We start from the raw sequence: 21237 nt of genomic DNA, 5'->3' as shown, positions 1-21237 counted from the left end.
ATCTGAGGTTGCTACCTCAGATCTGGAATGGGGAAGGTCTAGAGTGCATTAAAGTCCCTGTGTTTGAGTGCTTAGTGAAGCCATCATGTCCCAAACCCTATCCCTAAAGTGTATATGGCCTAGATCTCTTTGGATTCACAAAAAGTTTGCCACTTTACGTGATGGATGGGTTGTAGGAGGCTAGATCTGTGTTTTGGATCAATTGCATGGCCTGGAATGCTTCTGTATGCATTCAGACTGGTGGTACTCGGCGAGTCACATGGGTAGACTCGACGAGTTGCTTGAAGATGAGCAGGAACTCAACGAGTTGGATGAACAACTCGGCGAGTAGGTTTAAGATAGCCTTAGACTCGGCGAGTCTGTTCTTGGACTCGGCGAGTCTTGTCGAAGAGTCCCAATATTTCCTGGTTGAGTCGAGAATCGGTGAGTCAAGGGATGACTCGGTGAGTTGGGTGGGAGTGGACTCAGAGTTGTTGGACTCGGCCAGTCTCGGGGTGACTCGGCGAGTCAGGTCGCGGATTGAGGGAAGTTCTGAGCTTGGGGACTCGGCGAGTCATCGGGTTGACTCGGCGAGTAGAATCAGTCAGGGGTTGACTTTGACCGTTGTCCAGAGTTGACTAGTTTGACTTTGTAGTGTTAGTCAGCCAGGGTCAAGGTGGTATTAAGTAGAGATATGCTTGTGTTGTAGGAGGATGATAGCTCGGGAGATCGAGCGCTAGTGATTCCGAGATACGCGAGGTGAGTCTTCTCACTATACGTTACCTTGAGTGGTATTTCGAGTTGACCAGAGGGTCTTATGTGCTATGTATGAGATTATGTGTTATATTAGAGATTACGTGCTATGTGTTAGCTGTATGCAGTATGATTATATAGACCGGGCCGGAGGGTCCAACGATTCCGACCGGGCCAGAGGGCCTAATGAGCTATGACTGGACCGCAAGGTCCAACGAGCTGCGGGACTGGAGGGTCCCGCTGAGACATCGTGACCAGAGGGTCGGGTTTAGCCTTGAGTGGCGTATTTGTGATATGTGGTATTTTGGGGAACTCACTAAGCATTTATGCTTATAGTTGTTGTGTTTGATGTCTCAAGTACCAGCGAGGACCGTGGGAAAGCGACGGCTTGACTTGTACACACCCACACTGATGGAATTCATGCTAGAGAGATCTTGGGATTTGTTTTCAAAACAATATTGTTACGGATTTGAGATTATGATATGATATACATTTAGTGGTTTAAAAATGAAAAATTAAATTAGAAATTTTACGTTGTTACAGTTTGAATCCAATTTCACTGTTTGTTTGACTTAAGGATTGGTATTTACAAATGTGTTCATTGTTATCAATGCTATTACCATTCCTACACTATATTAGATATTTCCTTTTCATGGTCAAGGCTTCCGACTATCTTGGAATTGACACCCATGTTTTTTTTTCTTAACGTCTCCCAGGCTAATCTTGAGAAATATGATCTCCCGACTTTTGAGCATCTTCCTAACGACTCTTCTAATGTTTATTCGTACCCTAATTTACATTTGAATACGTACATCCCTATGTATTTGTAATGATTTACGTAGAACTCAATGCATAAAAGACAAATTAACCTTATATAACATCAAGTGGTATTGGTAAATTGCACTATAGGCAGCATTCCATCTTAGGGCTTTAAGGAAATTTGTAGGCCATGGATATCCATGTGATTGCATGTGCAATGTCTTTTCCTAATAACCCCACCAACTACCCTTTTCAATTAATAAATAATTCTTTCAACTCCATTTTTTTCTTCTGAACTCTCGACTTCTTCAACTGCTACACGTTTTGTTCTTCCATCCCCACAAAAGTTCTGCAAATATACAGTTCTCCCACCACTCTCATGAATCTTTGTCAGTAGAATCTGAATCTATAGGTACATATCAAGTATTAATTTACACATTGTTTTGGATCGCTGCACAAACTTCCTATTTTATATGATTAATATTATAAAAGAGTTCTTGTATTATTTTTCATGGATTTTGTTGTTGCACTCAAATCCATTATCTCGAAGGTCTTGTACACAAAATTATCACTATCGAATTTTCTGTTCCTTTTTTTTTTTTTTTTTGTATATTTGATTTATTGTTTAGGAATATTTTGATGACCTTTCATGTTCATTTTACTTTGAAGAGTGGATGCCACATAGAGACTTATATATAGTATTAATTAATACACAGGCATATATATGTAAAAAACTTCATTTATATTGAGAATGAATTACTTTTTTAATGCTCTAAGTTAAATATAGACTTATACACTGGCATGTATATGTATATCATGCTGCAAGTTTAATACATCTGCTATCTCCATGGAGTCAACTTTTTTAGAACTCAAATCACTTATTTTTAACATCTTTATAATTACGAAACATTATACATTTTTATGATACTTTTAGTGCTTATTTGTTTATGTTTTTTTTTTAAATATATTACAACTGTGAACATTTATTTTTCGATATCATTATAACTTTCAGGAAACTGAAATGCACAATTCTAGCCAACTCAAGAAAGAATTTATCAAGAAATGGGTTCAGGGACTTCAAATATGTTGTTCTTCAAAGAAGCAAATGAATCTCTTGGAAAGAAAGAAGAAAATAAAGCTTTCAGCAGACATCGCCTTAGCTACTGCAAAAAATGCTACAACTTCTTGGAGTAAAGCTCTCATTTCAGAGGCCAAAAGAGACAAAGAAAACGAGATTCTCGTGCAAAACTTAGAAAGCCATGAATTAAAGTTCATGGTTTCACACCAAAAAGTCACTTGCAACAAGAGAATAAGAAGCAAGAAAATCTTGAAAACGAGTTGTGGTTTTGGGAAACGAATTAAGAAGATGGGACCTCGTCGATCAGATTTAGCGACTTGTATTGCTAAAAGATTGGTGAAGAAGAAAACCCAGGTTCTTAAAAAACTTGTACCAGGTGGAGAAGCCATGGATGATTTCACCATCTTTAAAGAAGCATTAGACTATATACTTTCTCTTCGGGTACAAGTTGATGTCATGATGAATCTTGTGAATTCTACCAAGATTTTAAATTAATCTTAATGAAAATGTAGCTTATTAACGCAGGTTCATTTCAAAATTAGCAGCTGGAACAACGACACTAAAAATAGAGCCTGAAGAAATCGTACATGTATTCTTCTTAACTCAGGAAAGAGTGTCGAGAAAACAATATTTCCATGTAATTATTAGGCCTTGCTATTTGTACTTGATAGCCAAAAAAAACATTTGCAGCTACGTAATGAAGCTATCTCACGTTGTCCATGAAATAAATAACTGGCCTTTAATTATAAAGAAGTTATTTAAGGTTCCGAACTGGCTAGATTGTTACATTCATCATCACCAAGCTTTTTTTAGGTAATAGCACATGGGGGTTTGGCTGTTCTCGGAACGCACAAGCAACGTAATAATGTATTTGCGGATAAACTAGATTGTGATAATAATTCCTTTAGAGTAAGTATAGGTAACAGATTAAGCAACTGTAGATAAATAAAAAATAGGAAAAAAAAAAAAAAAAAAGTCTTCTTGCATGCCCATCTTAAAGAAGGCAAACGCGGATAATTTCCATCGCATCATCGAACAAAGTTAACGTGTGCTTGATTAGTTCCTTCAATTTTTTCGGGAACCAAACAGAAGATAATGGGACTTTGGCATGATTACTGCTACGAAATTAAGAATTTGCAGATGTGATAAACAAAAGATTACACGTCTTTTAGGTCAAGCCTAGGAAGTAAAGATTATGTATTTAGGATTTAATAATATGGTAAGCCTATGTACATGTTATGGCCTCATGGGTTACAAAAGAGTCTTGGATTTTTTTTTTGTTTTTGATAAATAATTTTGAAATTTCATATGCAGAAAACAAGAATCTTCTCCAGCCAATATACATAACATAGGTGTTAAAATGTTGATTTACGTTGTTACCTCCTCAAGTGAATGTTAGCTCGCAAGTGGTGTCATGATTTAAGTAATGGAAAGAGAATTAGATGGAAAAGTTTTAATGGATTACTTTGATCTAACAAATGAGCTACATATATACAGAGAAAATATTAGATAATCAAATATAATTCAATTCAAACAAACTTTATGTTAAATACATAAATGCCCTTGGGGCTGTTTATTATGTTCCTTGCTAACTTGGTTCAAGTCCGAGGATATGGCAATAACCCAAGCTTGGAAATTGCTTTTTTGTTGATTATGACCACTTTAAGCTTTAGTAAGAACATGTGTCACTTGTTCATCCGTCGTCTTAACATGGGACAATGTAATAAGACCATCATGAACATTTTCTGGAATGAAATGACAATCAAATTCGATATGGTTGGCTCTTTCATGAAATTTTCACAGGGTTGGTAACAATGCATATTGCTAAATTGTTATATTTAAGTGGGATAGGAGTGACATTTGGAACTTGAAATTATTCTAATAATTTGATAATCCAAGCTAATTCAACAGTTACTCATTGCTACTGGATACCTATTTATGTACTCTTCTCGTTATAATCTAGGTCATTCTACTTAGCCCATTATATTGTGTATTTGTCCCAAAGGGGTTGTATTTTGTATATATATGTTTTCTTAATGAATGATTGATTACGGGAAAACAACTTTTAGCATGGTCTTAAAGCTAATCTAACCTTAATAGTCGATCCTCTACTGTGTCATTCCCTCACCAGTCGTCTTCCCCCTCCTTTTCTTCTCTCACCTACTCTTTTCAGTCTTCATTGATCATACCAGGAGATCAAATAATATCAAAACCTACACATAAGGCTATGGTATAACAAAGATCAAAACATACGTACCATTGATTCTAGATCTTCCAACCAGAAATTATGAGCCATGCAACAACCTTTTCAAAACCCATTATATTATGTATGGCATGTTGGATCACATCGACGACACATATGACCAACCTTATCAACCTCATACGGATTATGAATGGTTAGAGCTTGACTCCATCGTAACACTTTGGCTCTTTCGTTCTATCTTTGTTCACCCCAAAGAAGCCAATAGTAGAAAAATATGGCTCAATATTCACTCTATTTTCCATGATGATCAAGAAGCCACTACTATGGAATATGATACAGAGCTCAGAAACATTCAAATGGGTGATCTCAATGTTCATGCCTAATCTAGATAAAGTGAAGAAACTTGCTGACCTGCTGGAAGGTATTAGAGAACAAGTCAAACACAGGAACCTTATCTCATATGCCCTTAACGACCTTTCCCCAAAATTTGAGAGTGTGGCCAACATCCTCCTGTTGGGTTTTAGCCATAAGAACTTTCCTATGTGCGCATGCAAAACCCTATTGCTTGGATCTAGGCTTTCTATCAAACATGCTTTTGAATCCAAGACTTCTAATGGCTAATTAGGTTAAACAATAACATTAATACAGATCTAGAATCATACCTTTGAGTTCCTTGTTGATCTTCTTGTCTTGGAGCTTCTAGAGTCACAATTGTCACTCCTCTGATGGTTCACAAACACCAATAGCAAGCAAGATGATTTGGGAGAGAGGATAGGGGATGGAATTCGGCCAGAGGTTCCTTTCTTTAGGTTCTGAAAGCTTGTACACGAATTCCACACCCCAAGGGCCTATTTATACCTTTAGACTCCTTAAGGGTTTCACCCTAAACCCTAATTGGATAATCTTCACTTAAGGCTATCCAAAATCCATTCCATAGATATCCTTATGGACTATTTTGAGCTATCCTAAAGCTCTTAGAAACCGTCCAAAGTCCATCCTAATGGATTTATAGTCTAAAGTCTAACTATCAAACAATTGACAGTTTATACCCTCTTATTTAATTAATCTCTTTAAGTCACCAAATTAATACCAATTAATTTATGACTTATATTAATCAAATAGCTAAATATTATTCCTTATAATATTTACTCTCTCTTAACAAATCATCCTTCAAGTTGCTATGGTGAAGGCAACCCAAAAGGACCATGCACCACCGAATATAGTTATAGCCTTAGACACTATTCCAACAGTCTCCCACTTGGATAAGTCTAGTAACTATACAAGTATAATACGGTTTGCAATCGTAGCTCTCAAAGACGCTGTCAACTCTGATCTAATCAATCTTGTCCTTTAGATAAGGGATCGTACAGTCCTCTGTTAGATATCATGCTGACAATCCTATGGAATGGTTAGTCTAGCATTTAGATTTCTCGATCTTCGATTTATTTGACATAGAACTTAATCGAACACATCAATTCAGTTCTGACCGGGCCCGGCACATAAGTCAAATCAAATCATTGAGTGGCCAAGATATCTCTTCTACCCTCTTAGGATAAAATTTAAAGATAAACTTCGACTTATATGCATTTACTTATTCATTAACCAACTATACACAACAATGCGTTTTATAACATCAAGTTACTGATGCGTTTTCGCATTATCAATGCACAATCAAATAACAAATAATAAACCATATATCTAGGTTTTAAGACCATATGATATTATCGTCTTGCGATCACCTTTTATATCGTATTCCATAAAGTGATTCCAGCAAGCGCGGGTTTATTCCAATGCTCAAAACCAGTTCGTAAGCACTCATGAACGTTGCAGCAACTCTTGCTATGTCTAACACTATTTAGACACTCCACACACCAATTCACGACAATCTTCATTCATATCTACTCCCAACATATGAACGATTGTGGACCATTTGAATAATTCGATTATTCCTAATAAACTCAATTATTCTGGAAGTCAAAACATGCAAAGTGAAACAATAGTTAAACAACTAACATGTGATAGTAACTTTACTCATAAATAAAACTTCTTTATTTAATCATCAAATGTTAATTACATTTATCTATTATACGTTTCTAATACAATCTAATCTATGCTAATATCATCCTTCAGCCCAATACTCCTAGCATGCTGTAAGTGCTTAACCCTAATCAGTCCCTTCGTAAGCGGATCTGCTGGGTTATCTTCTGATGATATCCTCTTCACTACGAGTTGTCCTTCTTCTACACGATGTCTGATGAAGTGATATTTTCTGTCGATATGTCGAGATCTACCATGATCCCTCGGTTCCTTGGTCAAGGCAACCGCACCTTCGTTATCACAGAAAATCTCCATAGGCTCCTTTATGGCCGGCACAACTCCAAGATCACCGATGAAGTTCTTCAGCCATATTGCCTCCTTCGACGCTTCGCTCGCTGCGATGTACTCTGATTCGCACGTTGAATCAGCTACGATTTCCTGCTTGGAACTTTTCCATGTCACTGCTCCTCCATTTAGGGTAAAGACCCAGCCCGACTGCGAACGGTAGTTGTCCCTGTCGGTCTGAAAGCTGGCATCACTATACCCTCGCACCTTCAAGTCATCACTCCCTCCAAGGACTAAGAACCATTCTTTCGTTCTCCGAAGGTACTTAAGGATGTTCTTCACCGCAATCCAATGTGCTTTGCCAGGGTTCCCTTGATATCTGCTAACCATGCTCAAAGCGAAGGCTACATCAGGGCGAGTACAAGTCATAGCGTACATGATTGAGCCAACTGCGGAAGCGTATGGTACTCGGCTCATTTCTGCTATCTCGGCTTCGGTACTCGGACTTTGAGTCTTACTCAACTTGGCATTTCCTTGTATCGGTAGTTCTCCCTTCTTTGAGTTTTCCATACTAAAACGTTTTAGTACCTTCTCCAAGTAAGTATTCTGACTAAGTCCAATTAGTCTCTTACTTCTTTCTCTTACTATCCTTATTCCCAATATGTAAGAAGCCTCTCCGAGGTCCTTCATAGCGAAGCACTTCCCGAGCGAGGACTTAACCTCCTGCAGAGTCGGGATGTCGTTTCCTATGAGTAATATGTCATCGACATATAGAACGAGGAAGCTTACTACACTCCCACTGGCTTTGACATATACACAAGATTCGTCTTCGCTTCGTACAAATCCAAACTCTTTGACTTTCTCATCGAAGCAAAGATTCCATCTGCGAGACGCTTGCTTAAGTCCATAAATGGACTTCTCAAGCTTACACACTCTATTCGGATGCTTCGGATCCACAAACCCCTCTGGCTGAGCCATGTAAACATCCTCAGCCAACTTTCCGTTAAGGAAAGCGGTCTTGACATCCATTTGCCAAATCTCATAATCATGAAATGCGGCAATTGCTAGCATCACTCTAATAGATTTAATCTTCGCAGCTGGTGAGAAGGTGTCATCATAGTCAACTCCGGGAGTTTGAGTAAAGCCCTTCGCAACCAATCGCGCTTTGTATGTGTGTACATTCCCATCCACGTCGGTCTTCTTCTTGAAGATCCACTTGCACCCTACGGTCTTACGTTCGGGCACGTAATCAACCAAATTCCAAACTTGGTTATCGTACATGGATTGGATCTCGCTATCCATCGCCTCTTTCCATTTCGCAGACTCCGGGCCTGCCATGGCTTCCTTATAGCTATTAGGTTCATCAAGATTTACTAGTGTACCATCACTAATATACGTGTCCCCTTCGGTAGTAATATGAAAGCCATAAAACTGGGGTTGAACTCTAACTCTATCGGAACGTCTAAGAGGTAAGGATTCGTCAATCGGTTCAACCGGAGTTTCCTCCTCGGGTTGAACGCCAGCGGTAGAGGTTCCTTCATCTATCGATTCTTGAATCTCTTCAAGTTCGATTTGCCTCCCACTGTCTCCTTGGCTTATGAGTTCTCGCTCTCGGAAAACTCCTCTCCTCGCAACAAAGATAACATTATCTTTCGGTCTATAGAAGAGATATCCAAAGGAAGTTTGCGGGTAGCCGATGAAAATACATTGCTCACTTCGAGGTTCAAGCTTGTCGTGAGTATCTCGTCTTACGAAAGCCTCGCAACCCCAAACCTTGATATGTGCCAACGAGGGAGCTTTCCCCGTCCACATCTCGTGGGGTGTTTTGGCAACCTTCTTGGTAGGGACTCGGTTAAGGATATGGGTGGCAGTCTCTAAGGCATACCCCCAAAAGAAGATAGGTAGTGAAGCACGACTCATCATAGAGCGAACCATATCCAATAAGGTTCGATTACGCCTTTCTGCCACACCATTCAATTGCGGTGTCCTAGGAGGCGTCAATTGCGAAACTATTCCACACTCCTTGAGATAATCGTGGAATTCAAGACTTAGGTACTCTCCTCCTCGATCGGATCGAAGCATCTTGATTTTCCTGCCCAATTGATTCTCCACTTCATTCTTGAACTCTTTGAACTTTTCAAAGGTTTCTGACTTTTTCTTGATTAAATAGATATACCCATATCTACTATAATCGTCGGTAAAGGTCACGTAGAAGCGGTTCCCATCCTTCGTAGTTGACCTAAAAGGTCCACATACATCGGTATGTATTAGGTCTAATAGTCCCTCACCCCTTTCACAAGTACTCGTGAAGGGTGACTTAGTCATCTTTCCAAGTAAACAAGATTCGCATGTGTCATCTTCCCTAAGGTCGAATGACTCCAACACTCCATCCTTTTGGAGTTGGGCTATGCGTTTCTTGTTGACATGTCCAAGACAACAATGCCACAAGGATGCTTTATCCATACTAGTGGAAGAATCAATATTCAAAACATCATTTCCTAAGTTATCAACAATCATAACAGTTTCATATATTCCATTACATGGTATAGCTTCAAAATAAAAGACACCATTTAGATAAGCCAAAATAGAACCATTCTCATTATTAAAAGAAAATCTAAAACCTTGTCTATATAAACCATGAAATGAAATGATGTTTCTAGCCATTTCTGGCGAATAGCAACAATTGTTCAAATCTAAAACTAAACTATTCTTAAGCACCAAAGAATACACTCCAATCTTGGTCACAGGCGACGATCTTCTGTTCCCCATGATTAGATTGATCCTTCCTTGCTCCACATCCCTACTTCCTTTTAGTCCCTGCACATTAGAACAAATGTGATAACCACAACCGGTGTCAAGAACCCAAGAAATAGCATGATTAGAATCGTTAGATTTTATTGCATATATACCTGCGAAAGATGGCTTGATCTTTCCTTCCTTGATGGCTTGCAGGTAGTCCGGGCAGCTTCGCTTCCAATGTCCTATCTTGTGGCAGTGGTGGCACTCTGCCTCCTTCGGGTTAGAGCAGGGCTTAGAGGGATCAACTTTTGTCCCACTAGAAGAGGAACCATCTCGGGCTTTCACCTTTCGATAGTTATTTGAAGAAGCTTTCCTCTTCTTTCCCTTCCCTTGACCAATTGCCAAGACAGGAGCAGCAGACGGATTGGGAGTTGGTGCAACAGACTTGTCCTTGAAATTGCTCTCAGCAACCCTCAAGAGACCTTGGAGCTTACTTAGAGTGACCTCCTCTTTGTTCATGTGGTAGGTCATCCTAAATTGATTATACATCGGAGGCAAAGAGTGAAGCACCATGTCGATCGCCAAGTCTTCGCCGAAGTCAACGTTCAACTTGCGAAGGCGGTCGACATACCTTTGCATCTTTTGCAAGTGCACGGTAAGAGATTCTCCATGACCCATCTTAGCGGAAATCATGTTAGTGAAGATCTCATAACGCTCTTGTCTCGCGTTTTGGTGGTACCTCTCCAACAAGTCTTGATGCATCTCGTATGGATACATGTTCTCGTAGGACTTTTGGAACTCGGAGTTCATGGTGGCGATCATGATGCAATGTACTTTCGTCGCATCTCGCTCATGGGTTTCAAAGGCGGTGATTTCAGCGGGAGTAGCAATTTCGGGGTTGATTTTCTCGAGCTTCTCGTTGAGGACATACTCTTTGTCCTCATAGCGGGCAATGGTGCGAATGTATCTTATCCATTCGCCAAAGTTCGTTCCATCGAAGGTGACCTTTTGGCAAAGGCTCATCAACGTGAAAGAACTAGCAGCAACGTTGTTTGCGTTAGACATCTATAGAAAGGACAAAGATGGATTAGAACAAGAATCCCTAATTATCACCCAATAAGAAAAATTAGGGCTAGGATCCAACAATAACATTTACATACTAGAAAAGGGATGCTGTAATCCAACATGCAAATAAATTGAAGGTAAGTGAATGACGATTCACTAATTCTCCATCACAAAACTTAAACTTTTAGTCCTAAGTGTTTTTGAGAATTCCTAGGTTCGGATGAGATTCATTGAACTATTCAATGGCATGTTTAAATCTCGATATGCCCCTCTTGTTTGTGACTGGGATGCCGAGGATCACAAAGCGGGTGTGAATTACCATGCAAATTTACATGGTGCCTTCATTGTTACGATCACCTATTCGATGTGCCGGTAAACCACACACGCTCCACCGAACTATGATAAACAAGGAATCACCCTCCGCCACCTTCGCTTAGAACCAATTAGTGTGCCGGTAAACCACACACGCTCCACTAACATCTTAGCAAGGTGCAAAGTGTAATTTCATGGAATTGCATCAATTCACTTTTCCTAAAGTAACTAAGATTGGGAAATTTAAAAAAAATTTAGTTACTTCGTATTTCTTATTATACTTTTAATGAGAGGATGAGGTTGCCCTATCCTACCCGTTCGGCTAACGACCCTCCACCAATCAAGCAAGCGGTGGGTGTGAGTGTACACCCATTAAGCGCCATTTTATAGGCCGCAACCTTATACCCACCTTATAGATCGGCTTCGTGAATGAGGCCTACTAGCGGTAAGACTAGCATTTAGTTATACATATATATATATATATATTATTCTAATAATGTCATATAAGTATAGGGTTGCATTTTAAACTTTTCAAAATCTAGGGTTTGAAATTTAAGTTGTCTAAATTAAAGCTTTTAATCACAAATTTAAATTTCAAAACTATAGGGTAGGTTTTAAACATTTAAAAACATGGAGGATCAAATAACAAATAATTTCAATTAACAATTAATATCTTAATTATCTTTATTTGATTTATCTTTGATTTCTTTGAAGATAATTACCAAAAATAATTGAAACAATTAATTAATTATCATATAAAGAAACTAAATATTTAATTAGTTGATAATTACCTTTAACTAGATCAATATAACACTTATATTTATCAAAAAAACGGATTCATATTGATCTAATTAGTTTATGGTAAGTTTGGATAAGATAAACACAAAGAAATCCCGAATCTGGCCTTTCCTGACGCTTGGACTCGCCGAGTACACAAATGGACTCGCCGAGTCAAGCCTACTCGCCGAGTCCACTTTGGAACTCGACGAGTCAGTGACTCAAAAACCAAAAAATCGAATTTTGCAGGTTTGTTTCAGTTATACAAGCAACAATTTGTAGAAAACCAATCTAGGCTCTGATACCACTATTGGGTTTTAGCCATAAGAACTTTCCTATGTGCGCATGCAAAACCCTATTGCTTGGATCTAGGCTTTCTATCAAACATGCTTTTGAATCCAAGACTTCTAATGGCTAATTAGGTTAAACAATAACATTAATACAGATCTAGAATCATACCTTTGAGTTCCTTGTTGATCTTCTTGTCTTGGAGCTTCTAGAGTCACAATTGTCACTCCTCTGATGGTTCACAAACACCAATAGCAAGCAAGATGATTTGGGAGAGAGGAGAGGGGATGGAATTCGGCCAGAGGTTCCTTTCTTTAGGTTCTGAAAGCTTGTACACGAATTCCACACCCCAAGGGCCTATTTATACCTTTAGACTCCTTAAGGGTTTCACCCTAAACCCTAATTGGATAATCTTCACTTAAGGCTATCCAAAATCCATTCCATAGATATCCTTATGGACTATTTTGAGCTATCCTAAAGCTCTTAGAAACCGTCCAAAGTCCATCCTAATGGATTTATAGTCTAAAGTCTAACTATCAAACAATTGACAGTTTATACCCTCTTATTTAATTAATCTCTTTAAGTCACCAAATTAATACCAATTAATTTATGACTTATATTAATCAAATAGCTAAATATTATTCCTTATAATATTTACTCTCTCTTAACAAATCATCCTTCAAGTTGCTATGGTGAAGGCAACCCAAAAGGACCATGCACCACCGAATATAGTTATAGCCTTAGACACTATTCCAACACCTCCGCCATCGGAATCCTGTTCCCTTGTTCTCGAATATGCGTACCACTCTCTCTGTTGACAAAACTCGTCTCGCCTCCTCCACTTTTACAACTCCGTCCAACGCTAGTCACTCCTCTTCTCCTTCCCTTCTCCACATCGGCTCCAGTTCATCAAATCAAGGAAGAGACATGAATACTAATCGTGGGGGCAATCAATCTCGCAAAGGAGGGAATCACGCCTCCAATAATCGTCACCATCCAATTCAAATGCATTTGGGAATCGTAACTATGGCTAGTTCTTTGTTCCTCCACCATGGACATTATTTGCCCACCCATGAGGCTACTCCTCTCCTGGGTCACACGCACCACATGTAATACCCGTGTTTCTAGGTTAAAACATTAATGATGGTGTAATAAAGAGGAATTAGGTGAATATTATGTGAATTATATGTTTATTTGCTTAATTATTATAATTTAATGAATTACGAATAAAAATGAGCGTCGAAAATATATATTAGATAAAGCTGATATCTATGTAGAAAGTTGTAGTGGTTGAGATAAGGATTTCGGTGATATAAAGAATAACGAAATCCGAGTTATAATAAAGAAGTTATGATATGTCGAAGTTTCGCGACAGAACCGACACAACATTATGTGACGTAAAAAGTCAATTTTCGTTAATGTGCTTTTTAGCCTTAGTGGTCTAAATGAAAATCGTAGAATACGTTAATCCGAGAGCGTCTATAAAAAGAATGTTCAAATCTGACTTCGTATGAAGAAGTTATGATTTTTCGAAGATTTGACTTAGCCAGCCCAAAACTTGAAATTTAGATTGAGTGATTTTTAGCCGAAACAATCTAAATGAGAATCGAAGACCTTGTTGATTGTAGTTTAACGGTAAAAAGAGAAACAAAAAAAGACATCAGATGAAGAAGTTATGAATTTTTAACAGACTTTTCATGTCCCGACCTGTTAAAAATATAACTCTAAAAATAAATTCAAATTAGCCGACAGAGTCTAAACGAAAGTTGTAAAGCATAGTCTCACTTACGCGTGGATATAAATAACATCAAAACGGAGCTCGTATGTGAAAGATACGAATTTTAGATGTTTGAAAATTGGGAGTACACCTAGTGTACCTGTGTTCATGGGCTGAGTTGGGCCACGTCGTCCTACTCCATCACTTAAGTGCCTCGGTTCCAAAGCCCTGACGTATCCGATCTAATCCACTTACTACGCCCAGCGTACTGGACCGCCTCTCCGTACGCCCAACGTACTCTAAATTTACGGCCAATGTAAATCAAGGTTCCAGCCCCTATAAATAGAACTCGAGGTTCGCCGGATTTTGTTGCTAATTTTCATTTCCCTCACCCCTAAACATTCATTCTACATTTAAGTTATACCCCCGAAGCCCCGATATTGTCCTGACACCCAAAGCAAGTCTCAACGCTCCGAAGTTTCTGAGAAAATTATATTTTCTAGCCGAAACTCTGCCCGTATGAATCCTGATTTTTGAGAAAACATTCGGGTTTCATTGAAGAATCTTATTTTTAGAGCCGAAGTATTGTCCAATCGTCTTCTTAACATGTGAGTGTATAACCACTTTCATCTTACACATAGATAGGAAGTATTTTCTATAAAATACGTGCTATGTGTATATTTATTGTTTTTTTATTTGAGATGAGTGTTAAATGAATGTTTTATGCAGATTTTAAAATGATTTAAACTGTATATGAATTTTATCTATAAAAATGTTAGGTAAAACATGGGTAGATAATTGATGTGTGATGAAATAAAATGATGAGAGGCCTCGATGTTATTGTGATCCAGTCATCTAGTGGAGTATGGATGATGACCACGGAATTTTCTAGATAGTCCTGTGGAACGTTGGCAGGCTCGTAACTTGTAGGTGTTAATGAGCTTGGGTGTTCATTTGTTGTACTCCATCCCTCACATGGTTGCCTTATTTGACATAAATTGTTGGGAAACCCCCAAAGAAGTGTTGTCGCCCGATGAAAATCCTTAGGTTAGGTCCCTTGTGATAGTTGTTTTAGGGACATAAAGTGAGGATAACAGGAATGGGTAATCGGGTTATTGTTGTTTGATGAAATTAATAAATTTATTTATTGTAGGTTGAAAACCCTTTATGTCACCAGGCTCTCAAGTCTGACCCACTCAGTTTTCTTTATTACAGGTAGTGGACCCCGAGCTTAGTTTGAAGGTTGTAGAGGGATTTTTGAATTATAAGCCAGAAGTTGTAAATATTTGTTGTAAAGCTTAATATTTACTGTTTATGCTTTTGGTTTGTTTTAGAACATGACATCCCGAGGTTTTTGATATATAATGAAAATATTCATTTCTTTAAGAAACGTTTTGTTAAATTTTTATTATATTTTGTTTTGGGAACAAATTCCACAACATCTTTTGGAAAATTACTCTGATTTTATTTTAAAAGCATAAATTAAATCGGTCTTTTCTGGCTAAGAAAATTGGGGATGTCACACCACATACAGTCAAGTGGACTAGTTCGAATATTTCACAGCTAGCCTAAGGGTGGAACAGGCCCAATTTCAGCAACAATGGTCTACTTGGCAACAGGCCCACTTCACTTTCACCACCTAGCGGATTCTTCCCTCGGGCCCATCAGACTACAATCCATTCATTTTCATCCCAAAAACCTCCTTGGACTTGGTTGGGTGACATGGATCAACCTACTTCTCTCCCATCCATGTTCTGTGCCATGACTCTCTCAGACCCAACACAAAGCGGATGGGCTATGGACACCGAGGCCACCGACCATGTCAATAACAACGCAGGTATATTCGATTCTTTTTATAGTAATCATGATATGTCTCGTTCTATTTTTGTCGGTAACGGATCTGCAATTCCTGTCACGACATTGGGACATACGACATTCCCTATCCAAAACCCATACCGCCCATTACACTTGCAAAATGTTCTCGTAACACCCAACATCATTAAAAATCTCATTTATGTCCGAGAATTTACTTCACATAAATATTTTTTTTATTGATTTGCATCCTTATGGATTTACTATTCTTGATTATCAGAAATCTTTCCCTCTCATCTGTTGTGACAGCTCTGGACCGTTATATCATGTTACTGGATCTAGTAGTCACGCTTTTGTTTCCACTTCCTCCTCTACTTGACACCAAAGACTCGGTCACCCTGACGGTCAAGTCTTGAAGCAGTTAGCATCTAACAACTCGATTTCTTGTTCTTTATAAAAAAAATGTTATTTGTTAAGCTTGTCAACATGGCAAACATACTAGATTACCTTTTTATTTATTACATTCTATTATTTCTAAACCTTTTGAAATACTTCATTCTAATTTGTGGACATCTCCTATTACTAGTAATGGAGTTTACGTTATTATGCTTTATTTCTAGATCATTACACTTATTATCTTTGGATGTACCCTCTGAAACACAAATCTCAAGTATTTGAAAATTTTCTTCATCTCTCTAATATAATCAAAACCCAATTTGGAGGCAACGTAAAACAATTTAAATGCGACAACCGCAGGGGGGGATACAACAATAAATCCTTTCATGATAATTTTGCATCTCATGGCAGTACCTTCCATTTCTCATGCCCTCATACCTCTCAACAAAATGGTCGGTCTGAACGTATGATTCGTACCAAAAATAACATGATACATACGGTATTGTTTCATTCCCATCCCCCCCCCCCACACACTTTCTAGCCCGAATCCATTCACATGGCTTCCCACTATCTCGACATTCTTTCATCCGCCTCCATATCCAATGACGCTCCCCACTATCGGCATTTTCAATGCCATCTCACCTATGATCACCTTCGTATCTTTGGTTGTCTCTATTTTCCACACCTAAACACTACAAATAAACTCCAACCACGCTCCACACCCTGTATCTTCCTTGGCTACCCCACCTACTATTATGGTTTCCGATGTTACGATCTTTCCACTAAACAAATCATTCTTTCTCATCATGTCACTTTTGACGAGACCATATTCCCTTTTGGTACGGTTACTCCCTCAAATCCCCCATCCTACGATTTCCTCAATGACTCTAAATTATCTCCAAACCTTCGTTAAATTTTATCTCCTATCCCTACCTCGTCCCCCAATGTCTCTAATCTTATTCATAACTAACCACCATCACCCCCTCCACCTCCAACTCATCATATGCTCACAAAATGAAAAAAAAATGGCATTTCTAAACCAATCACTCTCCTCAACCTCAATACCTCATCCATTTCCTCTATCCTGAGGTCTCACTTACAGGCTTTGAAAGACCCAAACTGGCATAAAGCCATGAATGAGGAGTATAATGCTCTTATTACAAATGACACTTGGGTCTTTGTTCCGTGACCCCCAGGGGAGAATGTCGTTAGATCTATGTAGCTTTTCAAACAGAAATTTCATGATGATGGCTCTCTATCATGTTATAAAGCGCGTCTATCATGTTATTAAGTACGCATGGTGGTAAACAGACATAGTCAACAACACGGCGTTAATTACAATGAGATGCTTAGTCGGTTGTAAAACTAGCCACCATACTGACCGTTCTTAGTCTAGCTATATCCAGACACTGGCCGATTCATCAACTCGATGTGAAGAACTCCTTTCTTCACGACCACCTTCAAGAGACTGTTTAAATGCACCAATGATGTTTCGTCCATTTGTAAAATCGGCCCCCATACGGATTGTTCACAGTCTAGCTATCTCCAGACATTATCCAATTCATCATGTAGCAACTAGAAAAATTAGATTAAAATGTGAATTCATGTACAATATAACCTCCTTGTGTAACCTTACAACATCTCATCTAGCGAACTTCAAAACTTTAATACCATTAAAATTCTACTTTATATATTCACATTTAGGTCAAAACAATCTCATGCAAACCCGAAACTCGATCTATAAAGCCAAGTCCAATCATTTTTGGCCCTTCAACACAAATACTCAATCCAACAACCTTGTTTGGGCCAATGCCATTCCTAGAATGTCATTGGGCTGAAACCTCTTATCTTTGGTCTTTAAAAACCAAAAACCCCTTAAAAAAAAAGGAGGAATTTTATATGCATGTCACCTTAATAATACACCACAAATAACAAGGTTATGTCCTACATACATCCATGAAAATGATTATTATCCAATAAAATATGCAAGCCCACTCTCCTTCCTCCTCTCCCTTTAATCGACCCACCTTCCTTTCCCCTCTCCACCATTCATTTTCAAAATTTACTCTTATCTCACTCTTCTCTCAAGATGCTCTCAAGCATTTTTGAGTTCTTCATCATCAAAGGGTGATTCTTAAGCTCCTTGGTAAGTCCATGATAAACTCCATTTTTTTTATTTCAAGTTTTTACAAAGATCTTTCCTCTTACAGCTCCATTTTTCGTGATAATGCTCTTAGAACACCAAAACAACACAAATCTCATCAACAACTCAAGCTAGGTTAAAAGTTTCATCTTCTTCATCCTCATCTACATCTCAAAAACCCCCAAGGTGAGTTCATACCCCCTTGTTTTCGGTTTTATAATGTTTTTGGGGAAGGATACAAGTGCTTTTGTGTTAGATCTATGTATATGCGCATGTTTATGTGTTTAAGTTTTAGATCTTTACTTGAACATGAAGTTTATCACTTGGATCTTCATAAAAACCTTGAGAAAAGTATGTTCTATCACATATAATACATGTAAACGTGTATATCTGGGATTTATACACTTAAAATAGCAAAAATAAGTGTTGTGAACCAACTTGGATAACTTAAACTCAAAAATCAGCCTTTGACAAAAACATTTTAGTCTAATCTTGGACTGTTTTGACCCCCTTAGTAATAATATAATTCAAAACTGTTTTACATGAAAAAGGTTCAAGTTAGTACCTTTAAAATGACTAATCTCACATTTTCATACGTTTTTATACAAATTTTGGCGAATTTTACAAAACTACCTATCATATTTGAGATCATCTCGGACCAGCCTGTGAAGGTGAGAAATTTCACACTTGTTTGAGGCCATTAAAAATTATAAGAAACATTGTGAAGAAAGTAGATAAAATTTCCAAACTTCCAGAGTTTACAGATCCAAATTTCAACTTTCATTTTTCTACAAATTTTCGAACAATCGGGTCAGAAAAGTCAAAAACAAGAAGAATGTGTATTTTTACAAAAATCAAGCCAAAAATGATATTTTTTATAAAAATGTGTAAAAAATGTTATATTTACCAAAAAGTAGCCATAAATACAAGTTTTGAACAAAAGTGGGACTAAAGTGTTATTTTTACTAAAATTGAGCCTTAATTGAAAATGTGTGGCTTGTTGGGCCAAGAATGTCATTTTTACAAAAAGTGGCTTCTTATATCAGTTTTGTAAATAATCAAGCTAAAACTAGCAATATAATAACAAAGTGGCTAATTAGGTTATTTTCATATTTATTGGGCCTTAGTAACCCATTAATATGTTTAATAGGTCATGAATACCATTTATATGTTTATTGGGCCTCATTGACCCATTAACATGTGCGATGGACCTTGGCTTCTATTTGCGTGCTATTTGGACCTGTAAATACCTTACATGTGAAATATGCCTTAGTGGTCCTTTTACATATATTTTGGGACCATGTTATATAGCCTCATTCCTATCGAGCCTTCAAATGACTTACATGTTTAGCGATGCCTTAGTGGTTCACTTACATGGTTCATTGGGCCTGTTAATGAGTTTTATATGTTTTTCTTCTTTTTCATCGTAAACTTTGATTAAGGATCTAGTGAGACGTATTGGTTGACATCTATTGATTGTATGATTGTAGCCTATAGTTATAACAAGAGTCTTATGGAGGGAGAGCGTGAGTTTGTGTATAGATCTATACAGGGGTGATGCCCCACACCTGAGTTGTTCGCTACAGTTAGACTATCCAGTCTAGGGTGACAAATTGTACCTTGTTCCGCCGGCGACCCAAAGACGCCAAGACATGCAAAATTGTCATTATTTAGTATGGTTATAATGACTCACTTAGAGGAATTAACGTTATAAGATTTACAGTAAACCATTCTATTTTTCTTTTTGGGATAAAACGGGAAACCTTCTTTTTGATAAAACCACAATCTATATGCATCGGTACTCAACCATGGGGGTTGAGTTTCCAGCATTATCTATCGTAGACAAGATCGGGTTGTCTGGAATCATTGTCTTTCTATTTTCACAAACATTAACACACGTGCATTAATATAAGATCAGACACAAATATTTCAAACCATTTATTTTTAGAAAATATTGGATTTTTGAAAGCACTATGAAAACTATTCTAAACAAGTACAAAAACCATTTTTATTCAAAACTGCTTATGAACTCACCAACTTTTTAGTTGACTCTTTTCAAAATGTCTTGTATTCTCGGGAATTCCAGTAGTAGGTAATAAGCACGACTATGAGATCAAGTGGTGCGACTTCAAGAAATTTTACTTTCTCACCTTTGTGTAACTGATGAACAAGTTCAATATGTAAACTATGTAAGTGTGTATTTCCAATGTATGATATTTAGTATATATGTTTCATTCATATTCAATTGTTATGATACTATACAATGACGTCAACCGCCATCGGACGTTTCCGCCGTCTCGGTTCGGGGGTGTGACAGGTTGGTATCAGAGAATTGTTTATAGTGAACTAGTATATCTAACCATACAAGATATACAACTATAAATATAATGGGGCTAAAAACACTCTGACTAAAAGTATACCTTAAGAATATAAGTATCTTCTAAAAGTATACATGCTTGCTAGAACCTTATCTTAATAAGAACAAAACAAAAGTAATTAGATGTTGAACACTACAGTCAAACCTGGGCGGTTATGTAATCATATCTGGAATAAATAGAGCCTTATCAATTGTATTTATTCGAGAGACGACCAACATGTGTTTGGGAGTGATGGTGGTGCTGCAACAAGTCTAAAACATACAAACCCTAGATGCAAGGGAGCATTAGAACCACACCTAAGGTATAAAATACTATAGGAGTATTTTATGATACTAAACAATGACAACAAGTCTAATAACGTATCGATTTCGTACAATTAAGAATCCCTAGGATCAAACATGTAATACTATAGTAGCATTTTAGAATACCATATGACCTCCACGCTTAAATCTTCTACATGTATCACATACCTCCACTCTCGTGAAGACAACATGACTGAGCTGCACCCTGAAGACC

At 37.8% G+C, this 21237-nt stretch overlaps 1 protein-coding gene across 2 annotated transcripts; it reads left to right on the top strand.

The window, feature by feature from the left end:
- Nucleotides 1–1759: 1759 nt before the first annotated feature.
- On the top strand, nt 1760–3322 carry LOC145045742 (transcription factor IBH1-like 1). Of its 2 annotated transcripts, XM_078994064.1 has the most exons (3): nt 1760–1903; nt 2504–3010; nt 3095–3322. In XM_078994064.1, the coding sequence occupies exons 2-3, from the start codon at nt 2513–2515 to the stop codon at nt 3143–3145; spliced, it is 549 nt and encodes a 182-aa protein (XP_078850190.1). In that variant the 5' UTR covers nt 1760–1903; nt 2504–2512; the 3' UTR covers nt 3146–3322. The 2 variants fall into 2 exon arrangements, with proteins under 2 accessions (XP_078850190.1, XP_078850189.1); XM_078994063.1 differs by having other exon boundaries at nt 2504–3322.
- Nucleotides 3323–21237: the final 17915 nt, after the last annotated feature.

Source organism: Lactuca saligna, chromosome 5 (assembly GCF_052625555.1).
Source record: "Lactuca saligna cultivar CGN05327 chromosome 5, ASM5262555v1, whole genome shotgun sequence".
Classification (NCBI taxonomy): Eukaryota; Viridiplantae; Streptophyta; class Magnoliopsida; order Asterales; family Asteraceae; genus Lactuca; species Lactuca saligna.
This window is presented reverse-complemented; position numbering and strand designations above follow the sequence as displayed.